This window comes from Syngnathus acus, chromosome 21 (genome assembly GCF_901709675.1).
Source record: "Syngnathus acus chromosome 21, fSynAcu1.2, whole genome shotgun sequence".
Taxonomy (NCBI): domain Eukaryota; kingdom Metazoa; phylum Chordata; class Actinopteri; order Syngnathiformes; family Syngnathidae; genus Syngnathus; species Syngnathus acus.
Window position 1 is genome coordinate 5,645,579 of NC_051105.1, and position 26,319 is coordinate 5,671,897.

Genomic DNA, 26,319 nt, shown 5'->3' on the forward strand with positions numbered 1-26,319 from the left:
TAGTAATGCCTGTCTGTTCTGCTCGCAATCCTTGTCGTTGCTACGTAAACAACAGTTCCTGATCGCGACTTTAGGATCAATTTAAGGACCAATCGATAATCAGCATGAACAGAATTTGTTACATTTTTTTAATGGCACGGCCTTGGTTGTCCTTGATTGATTGAATGAATGATTGATTGACTGATTGATGGATTGATTGATTAAGTGGTGAGGAGAAATCAAACTTCACAGAAAATGAATTAATAACCTAAAACATTGTCCTGTGGAACTCCACTCACAATACACAAAATAGACAACAGTACGGGACTCATTCAAATTAAATAATATTAATATTAAAATAAATTTGTAATTCTGGGAACACTTCATACAAAAGTTGTGTGCGTGCGTGTGTGTGCGTGCGTGCGCGAATGTGTGCGCGTGTGTGTGTGTTAATCCAAGCAGCTAAAGCTGGGGGCAACGGTAACACAAAGTAGTGAATCATACATCCTAGCAACAAGCATACATTCATGCTCTAACCCAAACTTAGGAGGTAGCAGGTACGTCCATTCTATTTTTCTTAAACTTTCCCACCTTAAGGAATTCCACCAGATCCATGTATAGGATCATAACACCATTGACCCTGGAATATATGCTCATTTAATAAATGCTTTTTTTAGACGAGATAGGAATTAACACCATGGATTTGTCTCTGTCGCCGCTGAGTCGGGGGTACGCTCGAGTCTTCACTGCGAGTACAGGCGATCATGGCCGACTGGACGTCTGCTACACGCCACAGGTGTTCAATTTTGCTTGATATGTTAGCGTTAGAGACAAAGAGGTTGCATTGACTTTCACTTTGTGTCATTTCCTTAATTCTTGCTTGATCTGACCTTATGCACATTATTTTCTTTCCTTGTTTTTAGCAAATAGAATACAAAGTAATGCTTTTCATATTGTGGCTTTTCTACTACTTCAATCCCTAAATATGTCATTAAAATATATGACCCGAATATAGGACTACTATATCTGGAAATCCCATGATGCTCTCCTGCATCTGACCAACAGCGGAAGCCTACTAGGGAGTGAAGCGTCAACAATCCCGAAGACATATAGCACTCGCCGAGGCCCTCTTGTTCTGTACTCACAAGTAAGAATGAGCACTAAATAAAACGTTCTTCATCTTTACGAGAGCTGAACCAAAAGTTTAATCTCCTGTGTCTTCAGGACTTGGTTATGCTAGGAACTGAACATGGGTCAGAGGTGTCAGGCAGGAGGAGGCGGGTCACACGGCAGGAAGTGGACCACAGCTCAGACGCTCGCCTTTTGCGTCAGCAACAGAATGGTCGGGTAAATGAAATGACCACTCGGGCGAATATAATAAATATTTTTGTGATACATATTTGATTTTGCTGATTGCATCAAACTGCAGATTATGGCTACATTTGGACTGTTCACGTCTCTGATCTAGTTGACCTCCAGATTTGCCGCGCCTACCTTACCTCCACTTCCAAACATCCGTCATGCAAGTGTTTGCCATCTTTATAATACACGAGCACACCACCATACGGAGTTGCTTGGTGACCCTGGAAAAAACAACTCCCGTCTGGAGAATCCACCTAAAGGTAAAACACAAAGTGTTTCAATCATCTGTATCTGGTTGAACCTTCAAATTGTGTTTGTCTGCAGATCAGAATGAAAAACAGGGCAGTGACCGACGGGTCCAGTTGGATCTGGTCCTTGATCTGCAGACCTGTATAGACCACATAACCCTTGAAGAACAAGAAGAATTTCAGGTGATCCAAGATATATTTATGATATATATTTTGCCCAAATTCACCTGGTATAAAATCCAGCTACACACAATAAATTAGTGAAAATGGATCTATATGTTATGGTTATAGCAAGAATAGTATTGATTTTAAAGAAGATTTAACACAAGTTAAAAGGAAGCTGACAGCTCTCCAGCAGTACCAATGTTCAGCAGAGCAACATGTTCTGGTTCAGTGTATTAGTGCATTTAAAAGATAAACCCCACCACTTGGGTTTGACTTGGATGTTTCAGGCACGACCAGAGGGTTCCAACATAGCTAAAGTTCATCACAAGCAGTGCCTACCTCCTGGAGAAGACAACACAATGGGGCATGCCAGTGGGACACGGACTCGGCAAGAAGTCCGAACAGAACCGGGATGGGTCGAATTTCACCCCCAAGTATATCCGGAGGATTGCCATCATCGTCCCTTGTTTCTTCCTCTGTTACTCCCTGTTAAAAAATACGGTGAGAAAACATCTTATTGGTGTTTTCCCTTGTGTAAGATTGTGTTATTCATCCATACAGAACAAATGAAGTGTAAAAGGAAAGCAAGAGGAAGGGTCAAAACTGCAAAAGAATTCTGCGAGGAGATGTTGCAGCATGGGCAACAGTTGAAGAAATCATCAGAGGTTCTGCTGGGCCTAGCACATGGTGCATCAAAATGGAACATTATTTCATTATTATTTGTGTCTTTTCTGTGTTTATACTGTAATTCCAATCTATTTTGTGCTTTGCTCTGTCCTCTCTACCTCTGCCAGCGGGAGTCTCTAGGTGTGTTTCAGGATGCAGAGGTCCAGGCAGGCAGAGCTCTTCAGCCTTTACACATAACCGAGTACCCGATCTCCACGATTCCTGTTCCTCCAGCGACTCTAAGAGAAGTGTGGTCAGGGGAGTTCTACCACTGGAGCTAAGAGGTACAGATGTAGAATGCATAGCATAGCAAAACATTACATACAGTAACTAGAATTACTCAGAGGTCATTAAATAGTGGATGTGTGCCTAATATTGTGGCCTGTTGTCAGATTGGCAGAAAGGCCAAGCCGCTGGATGTGTGATTCTTGGCCCTGACGGGGAAATTATCCAACTGTCACTCTATGACGACTACCAGCACCAAGTCCTTGGTGACGACAATGACGCAGAACAGAAAGGTGAGTAAATGACCTGTAAAGTCAATTTTGTGATTTGTGTCGAAATACATTAAGTGCCGAAAATAAGCTAAGACTGAGAACATTTTCGTGCAGAATTGTTGAGATATAGCTCTTTTTAAATTTCTCTGTATTTTTTGGGTGCAGCTAAAACAAAGGCCAGTGAGAATAAACTTGCCTGCTCCCGTTTCATCTGTGGCTATCCACCTCAATTGCGACTTACTTAGTAATAATAACTTGGCTAAATTTGACCACAAAAGCATTGCAGGAAGCTGTGCTAATAAAGAACATCTTCCTTGAGGTATTATTGAGGTGGGAAAAGTCAACATCAGATAATCCTGCAGTTTGCCCTTCACAGCTTTCCAGGTTTTGTCTGCAGATGGCGAGACGTTACCCTTTGTCATGGTGCTGCATCATGAACACACACATGCAGGTATATACGATACACACAAAGACACACCCCTGGCACACAATGGCTACCACGGGATGGATGGAAAGACCAGTCGGTGGCAGTGACATCTTTTACAAACATCAATTTAAATGTTTTACTTCCTCATTGTAGAAGAAGATGAGGAGCTCAGCTCAAATATACTTTCTGGCGATGTTCAATATGACACAACTGTTAAAACTGTGAGTTTTTCCTACTCATTTACAATTTGGTTCATTTGGCATATGTGGCATCCAAACAATATGTTGTTGTTAAACCAGTGTTTGGATCTTTGTAAATCTTCAGAGTCTGACCTAAGACCACCCAGCAGCCTTGCTAATTTAGGTAATCCATTCATATATCGGTTATCCATTTATCGTCTTTTTTTTCCCAAAATACCAAAAAGTCACTCCTTTTTGTTTTAGTGGTTACAACAAATGAAAATAAAAAGAGAGCAAATCCAATGGAGGAAACACGGTGGGAAAACAAACAAGATGAAGATGTTCAAAACAAAGTTGAGAAATTGTCACCAAGGAAACAGCCTCCTCCTGCAGGAGGCTGCACAGCGGAGCACGAGGAGGTCGCTGTACATCTGCCAAAAGCCAGTTCAGGACGTACCGACCAGCTTGGGAACGACACGGCTCCCACACAAGAATCTGGACTCAGGTATAAATTTTAAGGCCAACTTGGAACAATGCTGAAACATTTACGATTTTGCCTTGGCAGTACCACCTCCATCCAGCAGGGTATTGCAACTAGAAAACCACTGGGAGAGGAAACTGCGGTTGGACTGCAGAAGGACGTCGAGACTAACATCGCAAAGGAAGCTGCGGGGTGAGATGAAAGCAAAGAACCATCATTGTTTTTCACTAAAGCTTTTGTGCATTTAGCCAGTTTTTTTAGCCATTAACATTTTGGGTGACTTGGGGCCCCACATCAGCAACTGTTGTGAAATGCATTCTACAAATAAGCTTGTATTGCAACAAACTGCATTGCGTGGAAGCCTGGGCTCTTTCAAAAACCAAGCACTTGTTTGTCGAGCAACTTGCAAACAGAAACTTACAGAAATGCTTCCTTTGTGTACATTTTCTAACCATTAACAGTGCTTATTCAAACCTTGTGAACCCTACACGGAAAACTGTCAAGTCACAAGAAGAAGGGCAGATGCGATCCAGAAAGAACAAAGTTGGAATTGTGAGAAAGCAGAAGAAAGAAGACACGAATGCTCATCAGTCTAAAATCCACACGGATGACAATCAGGCAAAGAAAAATGCAACAGAGACCCAAAAACATTCTGCAGTAACATCTGTGGTGAGGAATCTTGTGGATCATTGTCGGTTTGGTTATTGTTTTGCCGATCACGTGATTTATTTTTAGAGAAAGAAGAGAAGGATCAAAGAAAGAGAGAACAGTGAGAGGAGGACGAAGGAAAAAGGAGAGAAAGAAAGGATGGAAGAGTTGATCGGAAGAACGCGACGAACCAAGCCAAATCACAACAGAATATCACAGCATGGTAACAGAATATCACATGCAATATAAATGTTTTTGGAACAGGTCACGGTTATTATAGTTCATGAAAACTAATGAAGTGATTAAAATTGAAGTTGAGAAAACATTTTGTTAATGAAATAAAATAAAAGCGAAAATGCTTTTGAAGAAATGAAAACTAACTCAAACTTCCTCGTACGTTTATAAAAGCAGCCATAATTATTTTGGAAATGTAGTGGTGAAACTGAATGGACCTAAAACACTTCCCTGTGGAACTCCAGGTAGACTCATCCTCTAAAGGAACTTCCTAAAATTCCACGAAGGAAGGAAGAGTGAAAAGAGTGTCTTAGAATGTTGAAATGTTCATGTTTTTTTTTTTATCCCATTTGCAGATGGTCTTAATGTTCCCTCTCATAAACAACTCAGTGATGGTCTGGAGAATGAGGAAGTGGCAGCTGAACAGGAAACAGACGAAGGCTTTTACCTAAAGCCCCCCAGACACTTTGACGAAAAACCAAAAGCTGATACCTCCATAAAAGAAAACCACGAGCGCCTTTCCGCTGATGACAAAAACAGCACTGACGGCAGTGTTCATTCAGTTGGATTCCAAATGTCTCCTTCTGTGTCCTTGGGCCTAAATGGGAGGAGCTCTCTGAGGTCTTCCTCCGAGGGTCTCTCGGCTGACATGAGGGTCCTCACATCCTCTCAAGGTCAACTGTCGTCGTGTTCCACCATCATGGTAACCGAGGAACAGCTGATGTTAAAACTGGTGAAGACTGAGGTTGGTGAAGAACACAATATAAGATCCATCATACAATAGTCTTGATCGGGAAAACATCTGTTTACCTATTGAACATTAATGCATGGTTTTAGACCTCCAGAAGCAACGAGGAAGTGACCCGTCATCACGCTGAGCGAGCTGAGATACGAAGGCAGGAAGCAGAGAGGAGGAGAAGGGAACAGGAGGAGGAAGAAAACATGCAGCGGCAGGAGGAAAGAAAGAGGGCGAAGGAGAACATAAAGAACGAACTGGAGGAAGACCGGAGAAGAAGAGCTGAACATCTCAGGTAAGAAAGAACCTTCAGGTTGTGTTCTAACGCTTTCTATTGCCACTTTGTTTCTCCAACCGTAGAATGAGGAAGCTCGCAGAAGAAGAGGTGAGGAGGAAACGTGAGCAGGAGGAGAAGGAGAGAGCTGAGCAGGAGCAGACGGCGCGCGAGATGGCGACGAGGCGGCAAGAGGAGAGGAGGCGACAGATGGAGCGACTGCAGAAGATGAGGGAGGAGGAGGCGAGGAGGAGGAAAGGTGAAAAACTACTTCTATGACATTTAATAACAATAATACTACGTTATTATATTACTGTAGTGGAAGTGGAACATCTGGACCTGGAGAAACAGAAGAGGCAGGAGGAGGCGTGCAAGCTCCTACAGGAGCTGAACGAGAGTGAGAGAGATGAGTACCTCGCTATGAAGGAGCAGGAGGAGGAAGAGAGAAGGACCACAGAGGAAGAGCACCAAATAAGCGAAGAACAAGCTTTGAGGGACAAAGAAGAGTCCAGGGTGCAGGCGGACCAACTCCCCGCGTAAATACAGCGCAGTGTTGTCTTGTTAATATTGTCATGTTTTGCGAATACTTTCTTCTCCATACAGGCAGATGGCGCTGTTGGAGCAGCAGATGGCCTTCAAAAGGGCTCTACTGCTGGAGGCAGAGGGGATGGCACACACCCAGGCTATCTCCAGGCCGTGGGTCTACTCCTATTTCACTTTGTTAAAGCTGCTGGACCTAAAGTCCACTAAGATTTATGAGGCCATAAACTCTTAAAACTGCTGCATCAGAAGTAACCCAAATTGGAGGGTGAAAAAGCAAAACCAGTGCAGGGCCCGAAGAGGACCAAGCTGATGCAGCAAAACTTCAGAACTGTGAGGCAGGTCTCCTGCCCTGTATCACTGATGTTTTGAATAGTGGATTTAATAAAAATTTTAATATACATTCTAAAATGATAATGTTATTCAGCACTAACAAAACATAGGGGTCAAGTTATGTTTGCAACTAGGCACATCTTACAGTTATGAAGTTGGGGTCTTCCACATGTAGTTTGTATGTTCTCCCATGCATTTTTCTGTAGGTACTTTGAAGACAAATTGCTCTCAGTGTGAATATGAGAGTCTCTTTGCGTTCCAATTAGCTGACAACAAATCCAGAGTGTACACTGCCTCCCACTTTAATCAGTCTCACTGAGGATAAACCATATCCAAAATGGATGAATGGACTAAATAACAAAATATTCAGAATGAGATCATTATGTATTATGACACTGTTTCATGAATTGACCATGTACGTACTATATGTCAATAAATTACAGAACTGAACATTACGAGTCAATATTGGATTGTGGCTACGTCTGTTGTTGTGAAACCCCACCACGTCCACTAGGTGACAGTATCGCATTGTTTTATGTGTAGAGCTGTCTTAAGCCAAGAAGAAGAATAAACGGAAGCCTCTCGTACACGGAAACAGAAATTATTTTGTTTTGCTTTTTTTTTTTTTTTTTTTTTTGCCTCTGGCTGCTGGGAATAATCTGTCGCGCCGGTAAAATTTATCATTGTCATAACGGTACGTTGAGAATGTTTAATTATGTATTATATTTTGACTGTCATGTGCTTAGTGAAATCATTTTGTATGCGTTTTTAAAACGCGAGCACTGTTTTCCGTCTCATTAGCCACGAATGTCATGTTTGTTTTAAAGGTACATAAACTCATTTGGGTTGTATGGGCCACTTATTAATCGAGTGTTTTTCGTGTTCGCTTGGACCAAAACGGAATAAGTGTTTGCGATCGAGTAGACGTGTAGGCCGTTCTATTTTTATTTATGTATTTATTTATTTAATGTTTTGTAATTATAAATGTTTTTTTTGGTCGTGTAGACGTTTATGCAGCCCACTGAATACATTGGATTGTATACATTAGTATAGGTTAATTGTAATTTATAGTTCAGTGTCTTTTGCTGCGAGTTATGTGCAGGTAGGAGTACCAGAGTTTACCTGTCTCTACAGGTCAAATTCAACGGTGTGCTGAGATGGATGTCAGCATTGCCGTCTCTCTGATACGAGGCCAGATGGGCACCGTGGTGGAGCAGGCGGTGAACGGAGCCGTGGAGACAGTCTTGGCCGAGATGCTGAAGGTAGTGGGAGTGAAATTTGAGGAGCTGAAGGCACAGCTGGCACTCATGAAGCGCGACGTGTTGACGCTGCAGAGAGAGAAGGCAGAGAAGGAGAAGGAGAATGACAATGTCCGAGCCAAGTTGCGCTACACAGAGTTGAAACTAAAGTATTACAGGCAGGGCGTTGAGGAGGAGCTGCAACACCGAGCTTCCAGCACCTCGCTGGTACGAAGCTATCAGCCCAAATGCACTTCGGCACAGGCAGGTGGCTCCTCTGCAGGAGCGTCACCTTCGTGCTCCTCTCAGACTTCCACAGCTGATGATCTGCCATCAAGCAACAGAGGTAAGTCCTTAGAGGACCTAATACTGACTGGGAAGGACCTGTTAAGGAAACAAAAACAACTTTTCTATGCATAAATCCCACAACACCACGTATGCAGTAGGGCTGCTACAAAAAGTAAATTAACTCATGGCTTAATTAATCCCTTATCCCTTTCTTTTTTTGCTCACAGAATCTCCACAGTGCATGAATCAGCGTTACATCAGATCATGCAGTCAACCAGACGTGCAAGTGGTTAGTTCTGAACCAACCGACTGCGTGTTGGCGGTCTCGCTCCCCATGAGCACAGAATGCCTGGAGAGTTCCGGTTAGGCAGATCTTTGAGTCAGCATCAGCACAATCCTACCTTGAGTGGCATTTTGAACATCAGTTTGTGTGTGTGTGCAGCTCTGCTCTGTCACATGGACCAAGATGTTCCTCTGAGCACAGGCGGTGGAGGCCAGGAGGGCAGCTGGAGTGTCAGCATGCATCCAAGCTTGGACGCCACTGATGCTGCAGTGACCCTGCCTCTTTTCCCAACTTCTGACGCTGGCCAGCATTCTGCCACCAGCCCTCCATCCCCTCATGGCCCACCACAAGTTGAGAGGTCAACCCTGGCCATCTCCACAACACAGGTGATAGCATGTAACAAAAAAGAATTACACACATTATATATTCAAATATGATACCTTGTTTCGGAAATATCGCCAGTTTATTGCTGACATTTAATGGAAAGCAATAATGATGGAAATTAGCCTTTGCAACCATAATAAAGAAAGCATTAAATTAATCAGATCTCAAACATCGAAATTAAGACTCAGCACTCAAATAAATCAGATTGCTGATTGATTGGATGATTTATGCATGGGCAATAATTGTCTTCACTGCCCTATTTTTCTATCCATAATATTGGGATCCACCTGCAAAGGTTTGCCCCTCAAAATTATAAAGTTGCTCCTGAAGTCATTCATCAGCAAAACTGCTCCCAAAGAAATATTGTTTCTGGCCTTGACCTTAGTAGTGACCTGCATTTGCTTTGTTTTGTTGCAGGTGAAGGTGGAAGAGGATCAGCAGGTGATCTGTATCAAGGAGGAGCCAGAGGAGGAGCAGGAAGTCATGACGTGCTTACTGATGGACACTCAAATGAACCGAGGCCACCTGGTCCAGCCAGAGGTGAGAGTTTGCACTTTACAGAAGGACCCATTCATTTTTGCTGCAAATGAGCTATCCATATGCAGTAACAGTCCAACTTGTATTGAGAACAAATGATAGCAGTGATACATCAGATCCATGAGGAATTGTGGAGGGAAAAAGCTTTTTTGTTGGGCCTGGACTCACTCCTCTAATCCCCATTCGTCACTTGTGGCAATGTCAGTGGCATCCAACGAGTGATCAAATTCGTTTTGATAGCTGTCATTACTGCGTGAAAGCCTCCTCCTTGCTACATTAGTAGGACTACTATTTATTGACTACCTAAAAGATTTTAAATTTAAATAAATATATGAAATAATACAATATAAAATACAATTACTTAAATTATATTATTGTACATACTAGGTCATCAAATCAGTGTCAGTTGAGTCTGTCAACTAGGTTGCCTGTAGGGATTTCTAAGGTCCAGCAGGTTTGGCAATGTGTTGAAACACTTCATGACGCCTCATCTACCCATCACTAGTGCACAGCACTAGTACCTTGTGTTTGCAGGACTTGAACAATGTGGAATGTAGTGTTTAGCATTTCATGGTCTTGCCTTAAGGTCTTTGCTGATGCGATGTTGTTCTTGTCTTCAGGTTCCGATGTCTGGCACGCATTGGTCAGGACTTCAGGCCGGCCAGAGAAAATGTTCCTCGGGTTTCAGCTCAGCTGGACCAAGCTCTTCCTGTGAGTACCTTCTGTAAGATAGCATGTCAACTCCTTGTTGACGCGTCATATTTGGGCATCTGCTAGTTGCCACGCCTCAGACAGCTTTCCCCGCCAATGCCCCGCTGCCACCGGGTGCTCCACGCCAGATGGTGCGGGACTTAAGTTTGTACGAAGAGTACAAACTGCGGCGCAACGAGCTACGGCGGCGAAGTCTCAATCGACGGCGAGAGCTGGAAAAAACACTGCCTCAGCCTCTTCTGGCCGATCTGGTGAGTGAAATACCATGAGACTTCTGCAACATGCGGTTGGGAATCACTGAGGTGATTTTTCACCTTTAGGTACGGGAGCGGCGAGAAAAGACCAGACTGAGGGTGGCCAAATGGAGGGCAAAGCGGAAACTGCAGGCTTGTCTCAACCAGGTTCAGGTGGGTGGTGATGACCCCCCCCCCCCCCCCCTTCAGTACAAGTGTGCATCCTGCATACTTGCCTCCTTCCCATAAAGAATGTGCTCATTTCCAGACTCAAGGTGGCGCAGTGGCTCTTTCCCAGGATGGTTTCCCTGTCAGTGGTCCTCAGCAACACAAAGTATCTTGTGGTAAGATGAGCTTAGAGCTTTTCTACAAGTGGGGCGAGGAGTGGGGGTGCTGGAGCCTATTCCAGCTGACATCGGGGAAAAGGGGAACTGGTCGCCCCATGCATTTAACTTTCCTGTGTACCTTATCCAATATGTTCCATGTGGAAATCAGATTCCGCACAAATTTTTGCCTCTAGTTACGTGCATTTTGCGATGTGAACCGTCGCGATACGGATGAGCGGACAGATCTGTCGTGCTTCTAAGACTATTTAATCATTGTTATTATTGTGCACAACTGCTGTTTTTGTTTTAAATTTTAATTAGACCTCAGAATGATTTAATGATTCATATAGGCCACATCAAACTCAACTTGTGTGCAAAGCCTAATTATATTTGCCTGTAAAGGTAACTGCATTTTAGGTTAATCCAGAAAGTTCAACTTCTATAATCTTTGTGTTCTCTTTTCAGCACCCACTTCCAGTCCTCGCAATAACGTAGTCACAAACTTCCCATTCGTCGCCCCGTCGTCGTCCTCCCCGCGTTGCCCGAGGGGCCCTAATATGGCCAACTAAAATGGTGTGGCAGTTCGGATCTGGCCCTCTGGCCTTGAGTTTGACACCTGTGCTTTAGCGAGCATGTCGAACCTCAGTGTATTCTTCATGTTATCTGCTGCACACACTGACTGTAAACTAGATTAAACAAAATGGATTAAATGTTCTGAAAACCAACCCTCCTGTGTATAGATTTAACATATTAGCTGTTTTGTGTATGCCGTGGACTTGTTCCGATTAAAATATACTGTGTACAAGAAACTTGCATGTGTTTTTTGTCAAAATATTTCTTGATTAATTATGATCTTTTGTGATAACCGAAAAGACAAAGTGTTTACCCCCACAAATAGTAAACATTTTATTCTAACAATAAAACATTAATACATAATTTAAATAAAAGTGGATTTTCAAAAACCTGCTATTTTTTTTTTCTCTGTGTGCACGTGTAGGGGGCAATACATTTCTATTCATGTGATCTTCAGTTAAATTTAAAGTTTAAAAACATTTTCATTTGCCGCGTGTACATTACCCATTGACTATCTTTTGGGATATGGCGGCAGGTAGTGTGTAGAACAACAGGACCAGGAAGAGCACTGTGATGAGCAGCAGAAAAGCGATGATGATGTACTTCTTATAGTTCCGCCACACCAGGTGGAAGAAACACTTGAAGGGGTTGACGAACCATGAAAAAGAGGTGTCGGGACGGCTGGGAAGCGGTACAGAAGAAATATAAGATTATGTCAAGGGGTATTCAAATAAATCTTGATCACTGTCAAATGTCCAGAAGTGCCCAATTTGATCCAAAGTGTCTATAAAATAATTATGGACTCCCACAGACATATTTGTATTTTCAAACATTCAATCCCAAGTACTTATTGATATTTTCGTTTTTCCCGAGAGTTAGGGTAAAAAGAGGTCTAAAACTGGCTGGTATTGTTTATAAATCTTTGTAAAGTAGCAAAATGAAGATTGATCCTAAATTTGATGAAAGCCTCCATCGTTTTCTTATAAACAACAACAACAAAAATCCTGGTGTCAAGGAAGTAGGTTGGAGAGAGTTAATGAGTTTCACTTTGACATAATTGTTTGTTGCCACCATGCGGCACCTGTAGCCAGTTACAAACCTGTATTGGGGGGGAGGTGTCAACAATTTGCAGATTTTTTGCTATTAACGGCTCAGAAAGGATAGACGGGCTTCACTATAATGCGCAAGACTTGGAAAATAGGTCCTACTTGGGTTTGGGCAGCGGTTCTGGTTCCTTGCGGGCTCGCCCCACCGGGTTCTTCTCAGCCTCTTCAGATGTCACAAGGTGAAACTCTGCCTCCACTTTCCCCTAGTTAGGTTTCGGGGAAAACCAGTCAATTCTATTAGACTTGAATGAATTTGCCAGTTCCTCAGAGGTCTCCTGGTCCAAAGTCCAAAATGGTGAGATTAGCATACCGTCAATTCTCCAGACTTGCTGAGAGGCCACCAGCCTCTGGACCTCTTCTGTTGGAAGATGGAGATCCTCTCTGTCCCATCCGTGAAGATGTCCATTTTACACGATTTGGCTGTTTTTGCTCCACGCGGAAAACCGTGGAGGTCTAACTCCACCGTGCCTGAGCACGCGTATGCAAGCACAGGTTAAATGACAAAAAATTTTCACGTCGCCATGCTGTGACCTACCGAGGAAGTCGTCGGAGGAGAGCGTTTCAAAATCCCACACCTGGAGACTTAGGATAGCCGGCAGCTTCTGTTCAGTTTTGTCAAGGGAGAAGATGTTGTCTCGCTTCTTCACCACCACTACCTATAAAAAGAAAAGTACATCACATCATGAGGAAAATGGACAAAAAGAGAAATCATTTGGAATGAACTCCAACAATAGTTGGTTTCAAACCAAACTATTATGCACAACAGCAACCTGAAACGGGCGAAAATAAAACACAAACGTTTTACAGGCAAGAGTTTCAAACATCACCTTCTCAGCCGGCAAGTAGTTGAAGGGGAAAACAAAACGCCAGTTGAAGTTTCCTTCCCCTGTCAGAGAATTGTAATGGACGTCAGTCTCCTGGCGGTCGTCCTCCAAACCTTTCAGCCAACTACAGAAAAGAAGAATACCTCACTGTAGCGACATGCCAACATGAAAGGGTAAAAGAACACTCCAAATATTACCCTTTGATATAAATATCGCTGGACTTCTGACCAGTCAGAAAGTTGCTGTCCTCCAGAATGACATCCTCCGTGTTCCAGATGATGACGCGCAGCTCATACCTGCAACCACGCATTCACATCCTGTTCAAAAAACAGTCATGCTTTGCCTTGACGGGCCATTCACAAGCCGGTCTCACCCCTTGGGTTTGCGAGGGGAAATATCCACTGCGGGACCGGGATGAGGCAGGTCCATGGGAAAAATGTCCACCCACATCTGGACCTGACCCTGCATGCACACAAAATCCATGTAAATGCAATCAAATTAACAACAGAACGCCTTGTTCTACTGTGTATGCACTTCCTTAGTAGGATACTTCAGTTCCTCCGATGATTATACACTCAATTGTACCTGATCCATTCCGGGCCGAGCCTTGTGAAACAGCGTTCTGGTCTCAATGTGTTCCGGTACCAGCTTGCACCCGACGGTCGGGATCTCGGCCCAACGATGCAGAATCTTCAGAGACAAGTGCTCATAGGACTCTACCGGTTCTTCGTCTGGTACGTACGCACACACGCGTCAGGATTTTCCTCCGTGTCATCCTCAGTACCAACAAGCTCGATGCGTACCTTCATGCATGAAGAGCGTCTTGCCGGTGAAGACTTGGTCAGCCACGATGATGCGTCCTGGTCTGAAGTGAGGGCCGTCCACGTTGTTTTCTCTGCACAGCTTTGACAGCAGCTCGGATGGTTTCAGACAGTCTCTCCAGGCGTTGTAACCTTCGCTGAGGGACACAATCGGCAGGTGCAGGTGGGATGTTCAATAGCGTCAAGTATATGGTTTTGTAAAAACTAGGAGCCATGATGCAGTCAAGCTGAACCTAACTGGAACGCTCTGATAGAATCGTTATTACTCACAGACTGTACTCAGTTGGAAGTCCGCAGGTGGCTCTGTGTCGACTGTAGAAGCGGTTCTCCAAGTCGATCCGGGTCTCCCCTATCAGGTCATCCCCTCCCACCAAGTCATAGTCATAGATGAGCAGAGACAGCAGAGACTCCTGAGGAAACGTCGCCTGCATCTCAAATGATCTGGAACAAGGCAGAACAAATCAACCTGTGAGTGCCTTTCACAACCAAACTGTCAAAGCGGGGAGACGACAACCTTCCAAAGACGGGGTTCAGTTGTTTAGGGATGTAGTTCTCACGGTCTTTGATTTCATTCTTGCCAAGTTGAACGACGACGTAAGGGTCTGCCTTTCCGTCCGGGTCGGCCGGGTGCAGATTTGATGCCTTCAGGGAGAGCATGATGGTGAAGATTAAGACAATAAAAAGATCAGAACAAAACAACTTACAGAGACAACGTAAACACGAATGAGGACTTGAACTGGGGTGTTCTGCGGAATCCCTCTGTTGACTCTGAGATGTCCATCGTCTTCCTCCCACTCTCCTTCCTCATCTTCAGTAAGCTTATACAAGCAGAAGCGCCCCTATAGAAAGGGAAATTCACGTTGTGGAGTAGAACAAATCCAATGGTGACATTAATTTGTCACGATCATCTCACCTTGAACTTGCCAACGAACCTCTCCTCTGTCGACCCCTCTTCCTCACTGGCCTTTCCGCGGAACAGTTCGTATGTGTTGACCCAGTCGTCAAAGGGTCCGAACTCTACCTCCAGCTCCTTGCTGTAAAGCTACAGAGTCCGGGGTTATGAGGTTTAAGGGTAGGTCAAAGGCATTCTTTAAGGCTGATGCGTTTTTGAAGTACCTGCAGCGTGGCCAGTTTGGTAGGCAGACTGAGACTACAGTTTAGGTTTTGCTCTGATGTTCCTTTTCCCTTTTGTTTCTTTTTCTTGTTACCATCCGATGAGCTGTTCACTGGCAGGACAAAAAACACGTCGAATTTTGAGATGGGGATAGGGAAAAAAACATGGTTCCTCCCTGGAGCAACACAACCATCCCTTATCAGAACCACACCACAATCCAATCGAACAGCCTAAATCAACTACGCCACTTGTGGCAATATCTACACGCTCTTATTTCTACGTTCGTCCTTACCTAAAGAGTCTATTCCATCGCTGAGCAAGCTGTGGTACGGCAAGGCTGTAATACACAACAATGCTCTGTGGGTATGAGGCAGGTGGCTGGGTAAACCTACTATCAGTTTTATACTATTCTGTTTTGTCCCTTCATTTGAACAAAGAAAAACTTTATAACCAAGAACTGTAGAGTACATGATTTTAAAAGGAGCCCTAAGACAGATCCCTGTGGCACACCTGCCTTTCATAAAGCTAGCCGCTTCTTTTAATAGTCAGTTTTGTACTTGCATTACCCTTAATATGGATTTATTTCCACAAGTTTCTTGTTGCATAGTGCTTGTTTTTTTAGTCATTTGCACTCGTAGCATTGCTCTAAATTTAAATTTTACCAGTAGCCCACTCTATTTGAAAAGAGGTGTTCTGAGTCGATCTACATCCCCGGAACATAGAAATAAGGCTTGCTTGCTTGCCTGCTTTTCGAGAAACCTTTGCTAAACATTCTCACACAAGCCAACCAGACCATTATTTCGGCCTTGAAAACGGAACCTTAGCCCGAAGACGTTCTTACCTTTTTCAAAGATTTGTGGGAACGGCGATCCTTCTGTTTGTTTGGTCTGTAATGACAACAAAACAATTTATTTGAATTTGAGGATTTAGTGGCACCTTGAATCGTCAGCACATCAGATATGTGAACAGGTAAATTCACAAACGGCGAATACGCGGGCGTTCATAATACCTGTTTCTCTACAGACGCATAATATTTGGACCACCAGTCAATGACACACTCTGCTGACTCGTCTGCGATGGTCCGCCTTCTGCGCTTGGAGGAGCGATGGGTGCTCTTTTTGTGGCTCTCCTGCATTTCATACAAACACAAAAATAGAATTTATATCAACATAAATAGACAAGCCATGATAAAGTAACTATGTGTTCAACTGGGTCACCTTTTTCCTTCTGGGTTCTGCCTTTTCTGTCTTTTCGGAGGTCGGCTCCTCAACTGTGATGAGAACGTCGGGAGTTGTAGACGCAACTGTGGAACTAGTCCCTGGAGCATGCTGCAAAGATTCTGTTGGATAACAAAAATCTGAGAAGATATATGGAGTATATAAAACATGAAAAAAAATGACAGATAATAAAAAAATTAAAAGTGAATGTAAATCGAATAAATAAATCTAATAAGTACGGTAATAATTACTACAAACACAAAACCTTTATTAAAAAAAAAACTTGTATTTCCATATGTAACGTTACCCTCAGCTTTTTGTGGTTCTGGGGTGAACATGACTGCAGGTGGTGCGTGCATTTGTGCGGAGGCAGGTGGGGCTTGGGGAGCAATATATTTAAAGGTCATCAGGTTGTTGATGACGTGGTTTCCAACTAGCGTGCTGCGACCAAAAGCCCTCCAGTCGACAACGGTGATGCTGAGCGGCGGGTGGAGGTGCTCGTTCTCCGGTAACTCCTACAAGAGGAGAAAAAAATGAATTATTTCATTGTGGAAATTGTTTCTCTGCAGATATTAATCTCATGGAACCAAGAAGGAAAAGTGGACAGACCAGCTCAATGGTGTCAACCAGGGTGGTGAAGTTGGGGTTGGACTTGTATCGTTGAATAACAGAAGAACGCAATGTTTTTCCAGCACATTCTATGAACACCTATAAAATAAATATTCAGATGAATATAATATGTTGCCTATATTAAATGTCCTTTTTAAAAGTGGAGTAGAAGACATATTTATACCACCTCCCAGAGTGGTCGCCCAACCCACCCCTGATTTAAACTATAATATCATCTTTGAATACATTGAAAATGTAAATCTATACCACACCGTATAAAAAGGATAAAACGGTATATTGAACTGTATCCCTAGATATATTAAAATAGATAATCAATACGTACCTGAGGGCGATCAACAGACAGTAACTGAACCTTCTTAAGCTCTCGTAGACCCCAAAATAACACCTGGTGGACAAATAAGTTGATACGTAAGATAATGGAATGTAGCAATGTTGAGATATTACCCATACAGCATTTTTTGGGAGGAAACACACACACCTCTAGTCTGTATGTACTGAGAACAGGTCGAATGTTTTCAGGCACCTCGTAGATGCCGCCTTCCTGTTCCTTTAAGGGAGGCAGACTCAGCTCTCCAGACATGGCAATCTACAACATAGACAACTTGCTTTCTACTCATGCTTTCAAACTATGTGGAGAGACAACAGCAAGAGGCGCATCAGCTGACCTGCACCAGTTCGAAGGCGGCCAGAAGCTCTCCTCCTGATTGGCTGGCGAAGTGGAGCGGGCTGTATTGCAGCGTAGGTGGCGTGTAGGATTCCGAGAAAAGGCGGACCTCAGGCAAAGTCACTGTGGACCCTAAATACTCCGCCTTGCCCTGCACATGACGTTTGAGAAAATTTTTCAGACACAGTGGTTCTCAAAGTGGGATCCCGGAATACACTGGTGTCTGCAATTTATAACTTGAGGGGACCACAAAGTAATGTGCTATAAAATATGCTCTATCGATGGGCCATAATATTTCTAAAAGAATTGCCGTACATCTTTTGTTAACCTTTTCGGTTTAAAACATTTGTCAATTTGGAGATATGTATATTAAAGTGGCAAATTATAATCCACTGTTACAACAAAATGTTCAATGACAATGCCTCCAGACCTAAAACTTTTTTTAAAAAGCGCTACAGTGGTCAGAAAAGTTGCTAAATCTAACGATCAAGCGCCTAAATTGGCAAGAGTGACTGCTTTTGTAAACTAGTTGTCATTTTACAATATGTGTGCTTTCTTGTCATGATTCCATGCATATTTTGCTAAATTTTAAACAGTTTGGTTCGATTTAATGCACTCACCCCGAAATCAAAACCAATTTTCCAATTCATATCGTTTTTTGTTACACTCATTATCAGTATATATCTGCTGTTTATCTATTTTACCAGGGCGTCGTCATCATACACTTCAACGACGAGTCTCGGCGGTTCCTGCTGGATGTATTGAAGATCTCCACTGAGCACGATGTGACTCATCTGCAAGCACTGATTCCAGGTGGGGCTGAGAGTCTGATTGATCACCTGATGCACAGAAGAAATAAACTCAAGTATGCTGACTCCAAAACTAAGGTAGGTAATCATTTCTATGACTGTATTTACATTGGTGGTCTGGCTATGTGACAGGTACGTGACCCGAGCAAAGGGGTCAGAAAGGCCCGAGTTGTCGGCTGCAATCAACCCGCGCGCTTGATACATGTGACACCTTAACTGGAACTGATGCTGCTCTGCACACAGAAACATATCAACACACTCGCATGCGAAGGAACACCAAAGAGGCAAAACAAGGCAAATACTGTACACTAAGAATGACCATAACATAGGTTTGGATTTTGACTGCTGTTTTTTGGATTACGTTATAAACAGAGGACCCACTGATAGAATAGTAGCACCGACTGGTCTACAATAAATTATGAAATTCTTGAAATGGAGATGCAAGTTAACTTTCCTCGATACATGTCCAGTGTGATAAAACAAAGGAGTGGTCGCGCCTACCTGTACATGTCAGGTGAGTTGGGGGACTGTTAGTGTCAACCCCCCCGGTGACAGCGTTGAAGCCTTTTGGCAGCTCATCCAGCATGTGAACAGAGTCCACGCAAGATCCAAACCACAAATACACATCTACTTTGGCCTGCACCGAAAAACCCGTCACACGTTTCCCTGGCGGCTGCGTACATACAAACATGAACGTCATTGGTTTTTGCTAAGATTGTTTGCTGCTGCGTGTGAGCTTCTTACCTTGAGGAAGAGCGTTATTATCTTTCCACAGTGAACTCCTCGAGCTTCCCGATTGCTGCAGAAGACGACATCTCTGGCCGGGAGCCGAGCGTATGCGACGCGTTTGTTGTTGCTCAACAACCACACAAAGATGTCTGGAACGGTGTGTTGAGGCTGCATGTGACGTCACAGGTTGGTTGTTAAAATAACATCTGGTTTGAAAATGTGAATCATGCATGGTGTACCTCCTCCACTAGGAAGCGTAGTTTCTGTGTGAGTTTTGTTGCATCCTGGAGTACTTCTTTCATGCTACCTGACTTCCTCTTCCTCTCTACTAGAGACTGAGCATCTCCAACCATACTTTCCTGCAACATAGATAGAAGACTTGAAGCTTAAGGTTCAAAAAACACTGCAGTACTGTCATGTTTGACCTTAAAGACTCCATTTTCGCATTAATTCTAATGCGAGCGTGGCTATTTTTTCGTTGCTTTCTCCTACCAGTTCTTGTTTGCACATCGAGAGGCGTTTCTTGTCCAGCTGCGTCAGGTAATTGGACTTTAACTGAGCCTTCAACTCGGCCTCTGCTGCTGCTATGAAACGCCTGCAAATAATTTAAAATAACATTTAAAGGTTAATGTTGCTCTCTTCACATCACACTGATGGATTTGGATACCTGGCATCTATGCAAAAATCTTTGACGGTTGTTTTTAGTGTCTGCTCGGCCCCGGGATACGACTTCCTGTGGAGTTCAGCTGCCTCGGTCACTCCTTCCTCCTGTAAGTAGATGTTAAATTCAATCTGACTTAATAGTAGTGCAATGTTTATGGGTTTGTTCGTGTTTGCATACGTACAAACAAGGCTGCTATGTTCTCCAGCATGTTGGAGTTGTATAGCCGATATGTTCTGTCTTCCCATTGACTCAACACATTGATGCACGGCTTCTGTTTCTCCAGAGGCAAATGCATATAGTACCTATGGTATATAAACACACACACATATAAACAGACATTTTTTTCAAATATATTTTGACAAGAGAAAAAGGACTGCTGTTTTATTCGATTGTTCAAGTTTGTATAATACTTAATGTTGTTTTTATGCTTTACAGATCATATGTTGAAATTATTTTATGAAAGTATTCTCGTAATTCACTTGCACGTAACAGGAAATAATGTTGTGTTTGAAATCACCTGACAAAGATATTCTTTTAAATATACTCTCTGAATTAGACTTGTTCCCTCATTACAGAATTCACCTGTTTCCTTCGACAGGGAGCGGTTTCTGGGGACGTGTGGTGGACTTAGAGATCCTGCTGGGGTCTTGAGATTCTCTGGATAAGAGTGGGGAGGAAGGGGAGGTCCTATCTGGGAGGTCCAGTGGCTGTCTCCTGCGGCTGAGGGTAGGACTTGGGGCACTCAGACCGGGCTGGCTCACAGGCTCTTGTATGTTACCGCAATTACCTTGGTAACAAATAATAGCTACAATGAAACCAAATGTTTGAGACTATTTCAACCACATATACACGACTCATAATAATAGCTACATTTCTAAAGCAAACCTGGCCACACAGAATCTCAAATGCAGTTTCAAGTTGTAATATCACCATTCACCAGTAGATGGCAGACAAATGGCTTTGTTACGCTTACACTGCCCGATATTGCAATGTGAGTAAGCCTAATCATTTTTTATGAATTTAGAAAGGTATGGAGACAAACTTTGTACTTCAATAATATTAACATTTTGAGTGAGTTGACTTTTGAGTGTGCTGTTTAGCAGTTTTGTGCCAACTTGAATAGTCATTTTTACACCGGAAAGTACAATACACATAGTACGGTTACAGTATATTTTATGCATGCATTGAAAATTATGAATAATGAAATATATTTTTGAGCACATAAGCATATTTTGTCCATATTTAAAACGGCATTTTTGTCATACATCTGGTTAGGAAGTGCATGGTCCCCCCATGGTAGCACCCAACCAACATTTAAGTTGCCCATCTCTGATTTAGGATCTATACCTACCCAGTGAGAACTCAAAAGTTAGAGGCTTGTCTCCAATCTTTCTGTCAATCATGGTGGCTTCAAATAAGGCCCCGAAGAGCAAGAAATGCTCTTTGTTCTCAGAATCGATCTAAAACACAAACCACACATCCTTGATCATCTGCTACCTCCTTTCAAGTTGCTGTCAGGAATGGTGCTCTTACTGTCGTTGGACATTCCACAGGAAGAACCTCCGCCGCTGCTTTCCCTTTGTCGTCATCGCCTGCACCTCCTCCAGATACTCCCCCTCCTACTCCTCCACCTGCTGGGGTCTTACTGTCCTTCCCTCCAGCCTTTACCGCCTTTGCATCCCTTACAGGTTTCACCATCCGAGCAACTTTGGACTCTGGGCCCATCCCGCCTGATAGGATCTCCACCGTCAGCTCGACAAAGACACGTCCCCTGGGGGCAGGAATTCATATACTTGGTTGGTTGTCGCTTTATTCTACTTATCAACTATATTCTTAACAAACCTATAAGCGACACCCTGTCCAATGCCCTCGTTAAGCTCGGCAGTGTCATCACCCAGAGAGTTCCTGACGGAGCCATACAAGTTTATCCATGCGGGACCAAAAGTTGGTAAAAAGCCTGTAGAAAGAAGAATTCTCTTTCAGCATAAAGTTCCGACATGTGCATGACTAAACTCACATCCCCGCCTTACCTCTGTCGCCATCTTGCTCGTTGGAGATTCGCCTCAGGTCAAAGTAATGGGTTCCGATAGCAACGTCACTCACGCTTCCTTCATCCCAAACCTATGAGGAAACAAGTTCTGGATAAGAACATGTACAGTGGACGTAAGGACCTTTAACCTTTAAGTTGAAGCAACTACTCAACTGAGTCTGTCAATTAATCGTTACTCTGAATTGTTCAACCCAGGGACAGAATTACTCAACTACTAAACTGATTTGCTCAGACATCAAACCATCTGGCCTAAAATTGAAAACCATTGAATTGATTTGTTTGAGGGTTGAAACAGTTGTTTGACCGTCAACCCATTTTTCCAACCTAACCATTGAACCAAATGTCCATTGTTCAAATTCCAAAATATAACCTGGATCTTCATCCTCTGGCACAGAGGAGGAAACATCTCAGTGAAGACAATCTGTTCATTCCACACTGGATCTGCATTGGACTTCTGTGTGGTGGTGCGACCCTTAAAGGTGAGATGAAGAAAATTATTCACTATTTTAGTTAGTTTTATCAATGCACAATACAGTTTCACTTGACTTTTTTTTTTTTTTAAAGCAATCTCTTTTATATTTTGTTACACATATTTTTACCCACAATTCTAATTTGACTTATTTTTATATTTTTTATATAAACCACAATAACCTCTATCTGCACAGAATCGATATGTTACCCACCATTTGTTTGAAGAAGCTAACAACAACAAACGGGTCAATGAGCGCTGTGTTGTCTCCAATAAAAGCCTTGGTGACATTGGCCATGATACTTGAGTTGTTGCGAGGAAGACCTTCGGCTCGATACACCCTCACAGAAAAACGAGCCCAGGGTCGTTCCGATGGGAATCCTTCTGGTATCAAGAGGTTTCTGGGAAAAGTATTTTGAATACATAGTCAAAAAATAACAATGTCATCTGCATATTAAGAGGCCTCAGCAAGACAAAAGAAGAAATAAAATGTGTTTAGTTACTTTTCTATTTGCTCCTCGGAATCACTGGCTTTAATCCCGGGTTGCATGGCATCCCCCTTTGCCGAGACACTAATGTCACACTTGACGTAACCTTTGCAACCCGTGCTAATGTCACCGGGGACTGTCAGCATTGCCCACTTGTTGATGAATTGGTGACCTCAAATGGAAAAAGAATGTAAAACTTACACTGAGAAAGCTGTCAATGTGCTGCTTGATGTTTTTGTCAATTTTAAACTCCCAGAGGTTTACTGGCCAGGTGTGCCAATATTTTTGTCTGGAGTGTATTTCTGACTAATATTTGGTGAACTTACAAATTAATTGAAAACGTGGACAAAATTCCTCAGCAAATCAAAGATTAAGTAATAATTGGGGGAAAAGTCTACTTGTTAACAATGAAAGAAAAGCATATTAAAGTGAGACAAATTGAATCAGACTTTTGAAAAATGATGAAAGAAACAAAATCATATTTTCTTTCCACAGATAGTATTGTGATACATATAGAATAATAGAAGACAATGATTTAAGAAATTAATCTAATTTTGGCTATGAAAACAGTTTTGGGGTAATAGGTGATAAGACTGATGATAAAAATGATAAGATGAAAAATCTTCGTAATGTTCACCTGGTTGTTTGTAGACTGTCCACACATCCAGCTTAAATGAGCCGATGCAGAAACTCCTAAGCATCTTGGAATGCATCACCTTGCAGATCCAAAAGGAAACAATGAGGTGTTTAAACATCTACACTTTTATTGGACCCATTTGAACTCACCGTCAGCCTGATGACTTTGTCAAAGAAGATCTCTTTGTGGGCAAAGAAGTCAAATACAAAATACTGAAAGAAAAAACGGAGGAATGATGTAGTTTCAATTTATGCTTGATTGGTATGCTCATTGTTATTAAAACGCTGTGTTGTTTTGTCATTTGTTTTTTTTCGCTACCTCATTGTAAAAAGGAGCGTTGGTTCCCTCTTTGACTGTTGTCTGTTTCTTTTCGTCGCCAATCTCAATTATAACACTAGGGTCGATGTTTTCACCCACAAGCTGCTTGGCCTCCGTGATGTTAATAGCAATCTGCACAGACATAAATCCACATACAGTATATTCAACCACAATAACACACACACACACAGTGGACAGACAAATGTGTGTGTTGTCTTTACCTGGAAGCTCTGTGGCTTCTCTTCACTGTCCTGAATACGTGTTTTGAGTTTGGACCTAAATAAAGTCAGTGCATTAGAAGAACGATGGGCAGCAATATTGAACAACTAGCAAAGCATGTGATATAATTATATATTGTGTAAAAAGTACAACAATATTTAACAAAATACATGAATAGAAACCTACCGTAGTAGAGTAAAATAGAAAAAGGCAGCTGGACGTCAACTCAAAACCTTTCCTTACAAAAATATGTTGGATATTGCTTCGCTAAGTTTAAACACGATAATATTGCATTTGTGGAGTATAAATTAAGCTGCAAAATCCAGAAATTTTTATCCATCTCAAGGGGCAGCCATTTTTGCTGTCAATTAAAAATGGCATCACAGTTGCTGAGGGCTCAGGTAACAACCAATCATGGCTGAGTTTCTAAATGTCACATGACCAAACTCAAAAAAGAGATGTGTTTTGATTGGTCATTACCTGAGCCCTGAGCATCTGTTGTGTCATCCTCGGTCAACAAGTGTCAAAATGGCAGCTCCTTGACATGGGTAACAAATTATTGTAGAGAAATTTTGTACAAAACTTGAAAAATAACCTTTTTGTGTTGGGCAGAATTCTGGTTCTGATGGCTCCATGTTGATCCTCATCGCTTTTTTCCTCCAACAACTGAGATGCTTCCGAACTGACCTCCCCTTCACTGTCTAGTCAAACAAAAAAAGTACAATACTAAAGATAAAAGTAGACAATAGATGTACATTCATGTATACAGTAAATATATATATAAACTGACACATTTATTCTGTATATTTTTCAGACAGAAGTCGCACCAACATAATTTACGTGCATATAGGAACTCTGAAAGTCAGAGAAACTGGGGAAACGAATTGAAGAGAGTGGACCATTAGGAATGGAAGAAAACCGAGACCACCGTGCTTTGAGCACTTCTGAAATAGTAAGAATTGCTCGATTTCTATCTACATATATCGCACCTTTGCCGCTGCAGGCAGATTGCCGAAAGAATTCTCACAAATCAAATGACAACGACCCAAAGTTAAATGCTTTTTGATCAGAGTTTGTTTTGCCAACTTGGCCGCCACCTTGACTTGTGATGTAATATTGATGAACTGTCAAGTCCAATGACAAGTGTTAAAAAAAGGGGGGGGAAAGACAAGTTAGTTAGTGTAGAAACTTGGAGTTCCTATGTCACTTAAAATCGAATTGATCTGTCATGAGCGTGACCATGTGACTGTTTGACAAAGGTTAGCTGCACAAAATGGTGAATGTTAGCACAGTTTTATTTACATTTAATGTGTGTGAAGACTTACCCAGAGCTGCCTTGTTTGCCAGCACCAAGTCAGATCGGGCCTTCTTCTTTTTCTTCCCTTTAAGTCCAAACATCAGCTTCGCCTTTCTGCTCACACAAACACAACAAATTACTATTAGAACCAATTTCTGCACACTTGAACAATTGAATGCAAATGCTGCTTTACAAAGATATACTCAAACTATAAAACCTTTCTGAGTGTGTCAATTAAAAGTGAGCATTTGTTTCATTGCAAAGGCCAATTTTTATGGGTCCCCCATAGATTGTATCTAGACCTTTAGATTTAATCAATAGCAGATAATTGGAGGTCTACAAGGATACCAGTTTGGGTGCCCACTTTTCAATTCCCATCTCCAGCAGCAAGATTAAACAAAGCAGGACTAATTATGCATCTTATGTGCAATTTCTATCTTGTGCGGATTAGGGGTTGTGGGGGGTCAAGTTTGATATTTATGCGTTAAATTGCTGAAAACTTTCACCAGTCTCTATTTTGAGGATCTTGAAAAAGACCTCTCTATGTAAAGCACCGCTATAAATAAATAAATTATATTCTTTGGGTTAACAATACAAGATGTTTCCCCATATCCTTTCACTGAATAATGAAGGCATCTCATTGACGACATTTTAATCCAAATTAGGATTGTTGTCTGTGCTCTTCTGAGATTAATTCTAGTTTTATAGTTAGAAACTGTAAGAACAAATATTCACCTAAGAAAAAAAAAAAAAGAAAAAAGCTGCTCACCGTCGTCGTGTTGCAGGACTCTCTGTAGTGTCCATTTTGCTTTATATCAAGCTAAGGAAAGTTTAATTAATCCATTTCTTTTGGTCACCAAAGAATACAAAAATAATTAGAAGTGGATATGCTTCCAACTTCTCTACACCTCAGTGACCTTA

The 26,319-nt window shown here is 42.3% G+C and overlaps 3 protein-coding genes across 5 annotated transcripts; 2 read left to right on the plus strand and 1 right to left on the minus strand.

Moving 5' to 3' along the window:
- Window positions 1–36: 36 nt before the first annotated feature.
- LOC119115510 (golgin subfamily A member 6-like protein 22) lies at window positions 37–6,892 on the plus strand. 2 transcript variants are annotated; one of them, XM_037240051.1, is made up of 21 exons: window positions 37–775; window positions 995–1,126; window positions 1,204–1,326; window positions 1,448–1,601; window positions 1,666–1,772; window positions 2,042–2,255; window positions 2,316–2,441; window positions 2,549–2,704; window positions 2,813–2,938; window positions 3,294–3,368; window positions 3,498–3,556; window positions 3,644–3,707; window positions 3,788–4,028; window positions 4,089–4,196; window positions 4,466–4,673; window positions 4,740–4,875; window positions 5,243–5,631; window positions 5,724–5,917; window positions 5,983–6,155; window positions 6,216–6,432; window positions 6,500–6,892. In XM_037240051.1, exons 1-21 carry the CDS (start codon window positions 644–646, stop codon window positions 6,669–6,671), a joined length of 3,306 nt encoding a protein of 1,101 aa, XP_037095946.1. In that variant the 5' UTR covers window positions 37–643; the 3' UTR covers window positions 6,672–6,892. The 2 variants fall into 2 exon arrangements, with proteins under 2 accessions (XP_037095946.1, XP_037095945.1); XM_037240050.1 differs by having other exon boundaries at window positions 2,042–2,441.
- A 363-nt stretch (window positions 6,893–7,255) lies between these two features.
- Window positions 7,256–11,338, plus strand: si:ch211-67e16.4. The gene is made up of 10 exons (XM_037239251.1): window positions 7,256–7,463; window positions 7,904–8,353; window positions 8,523–8,657; window positions 8,738–8,964; window positions 9,380–9,502; window positions 10,120–10,210; window positions 10,277–10,461; window positions 10,531–10,617; window positions 10,712–10,787; window positions 11,235–11,338. The coding sequence occupies exons 2-10, from the start codon at window positions 7,927–7,929 to the stop codon at window positions 11,336–11,338; spliced, it is 1,455 nt and encodes a 484-aa protein (XP_037095146.1). The 5' UTR covers window positions 7,256–7,463; window positions 7,904–7,926.
- A 98-nt stretch (window positions 11,339–11,436) lies between these two features.
- fer1l6 (fer-1 like family member 6) lies at window positions 11,437–26,291 on the minus strand. 2 transcript variants are annotated; one of them, XM_037240046.1, is made up of 46 exons: window positions 26,168–26,291; window positions 25,427–25,512; window positions 24,697–24,802; window positions 24,104–24,158; window positions 23,883–24,014; window positions 23,714–23,776; window positions 23,565–23,643; window positions 22,943–23,099; window positions 22,654–22,840; window positions 22,341–22,442; window positions 21,951–22,041; window positions 21,763–21,877; window positions 21,454–21,691; window positions 21,272–21,380; window positions 20,503–20,707; window positions 20,102–20,222; window positions 19,924–20,024; window positions 19,749–19,851; window positions 19,496–19,615; window positions 19,272–19,424; window positions 19,029–19,200; window positions 18,636–18,760; window positions 18,423–18,557; window positions 17,720–17,869; window positions 17,578–17,640; window positions 17,377–17,439; window positions 17,034–17,132; window positions 16,732–16,939; window positions 16,425–16,546; window positions 16,217–16,336; window positions 16,049–16,094; window positions 15,500–15,544; window positions 15,210–15,319; window positions 15,007–15,135; window positions 14,798–14,932; window positions 14,608–14,735; window positions 14,364–14,534; window positions 14,076–14,230; window positions 13,858–14,003; window positions 13,646–13,734; window positions 13,470–13,568; window positions 13,276–13,396; window positions 12,984–13,104; window positions 12,759–12,916; window positions 12,551–12,651; window positions 11,437–12,023 (listed from the first exon to the last, which is right to left on the minus strand). In XM_037240046.1, the coding sequence occupies exons 1-46, from the start codon at window positions 26,200–26,202 to the stop codon at window positions 11,843–11,845; spliced, it is 5,550 nt and encodes a 1,849-aa protein (XP_037095941.1). In that variant the 5' UTR covers window positions 26,203–26,291; the 3' UTR covers window positions 11,437–11,842. The 2 variants fall into 2 exon arrangements, with proteins under 2 accessions (XP_037095941.1, XP_037095940.1); XM_037240045.1 differs by having other exon boundaries at window positions 17,533–17,640.
- Window positions 26,292–26,319: the final 28 nt, after the last annotated feature.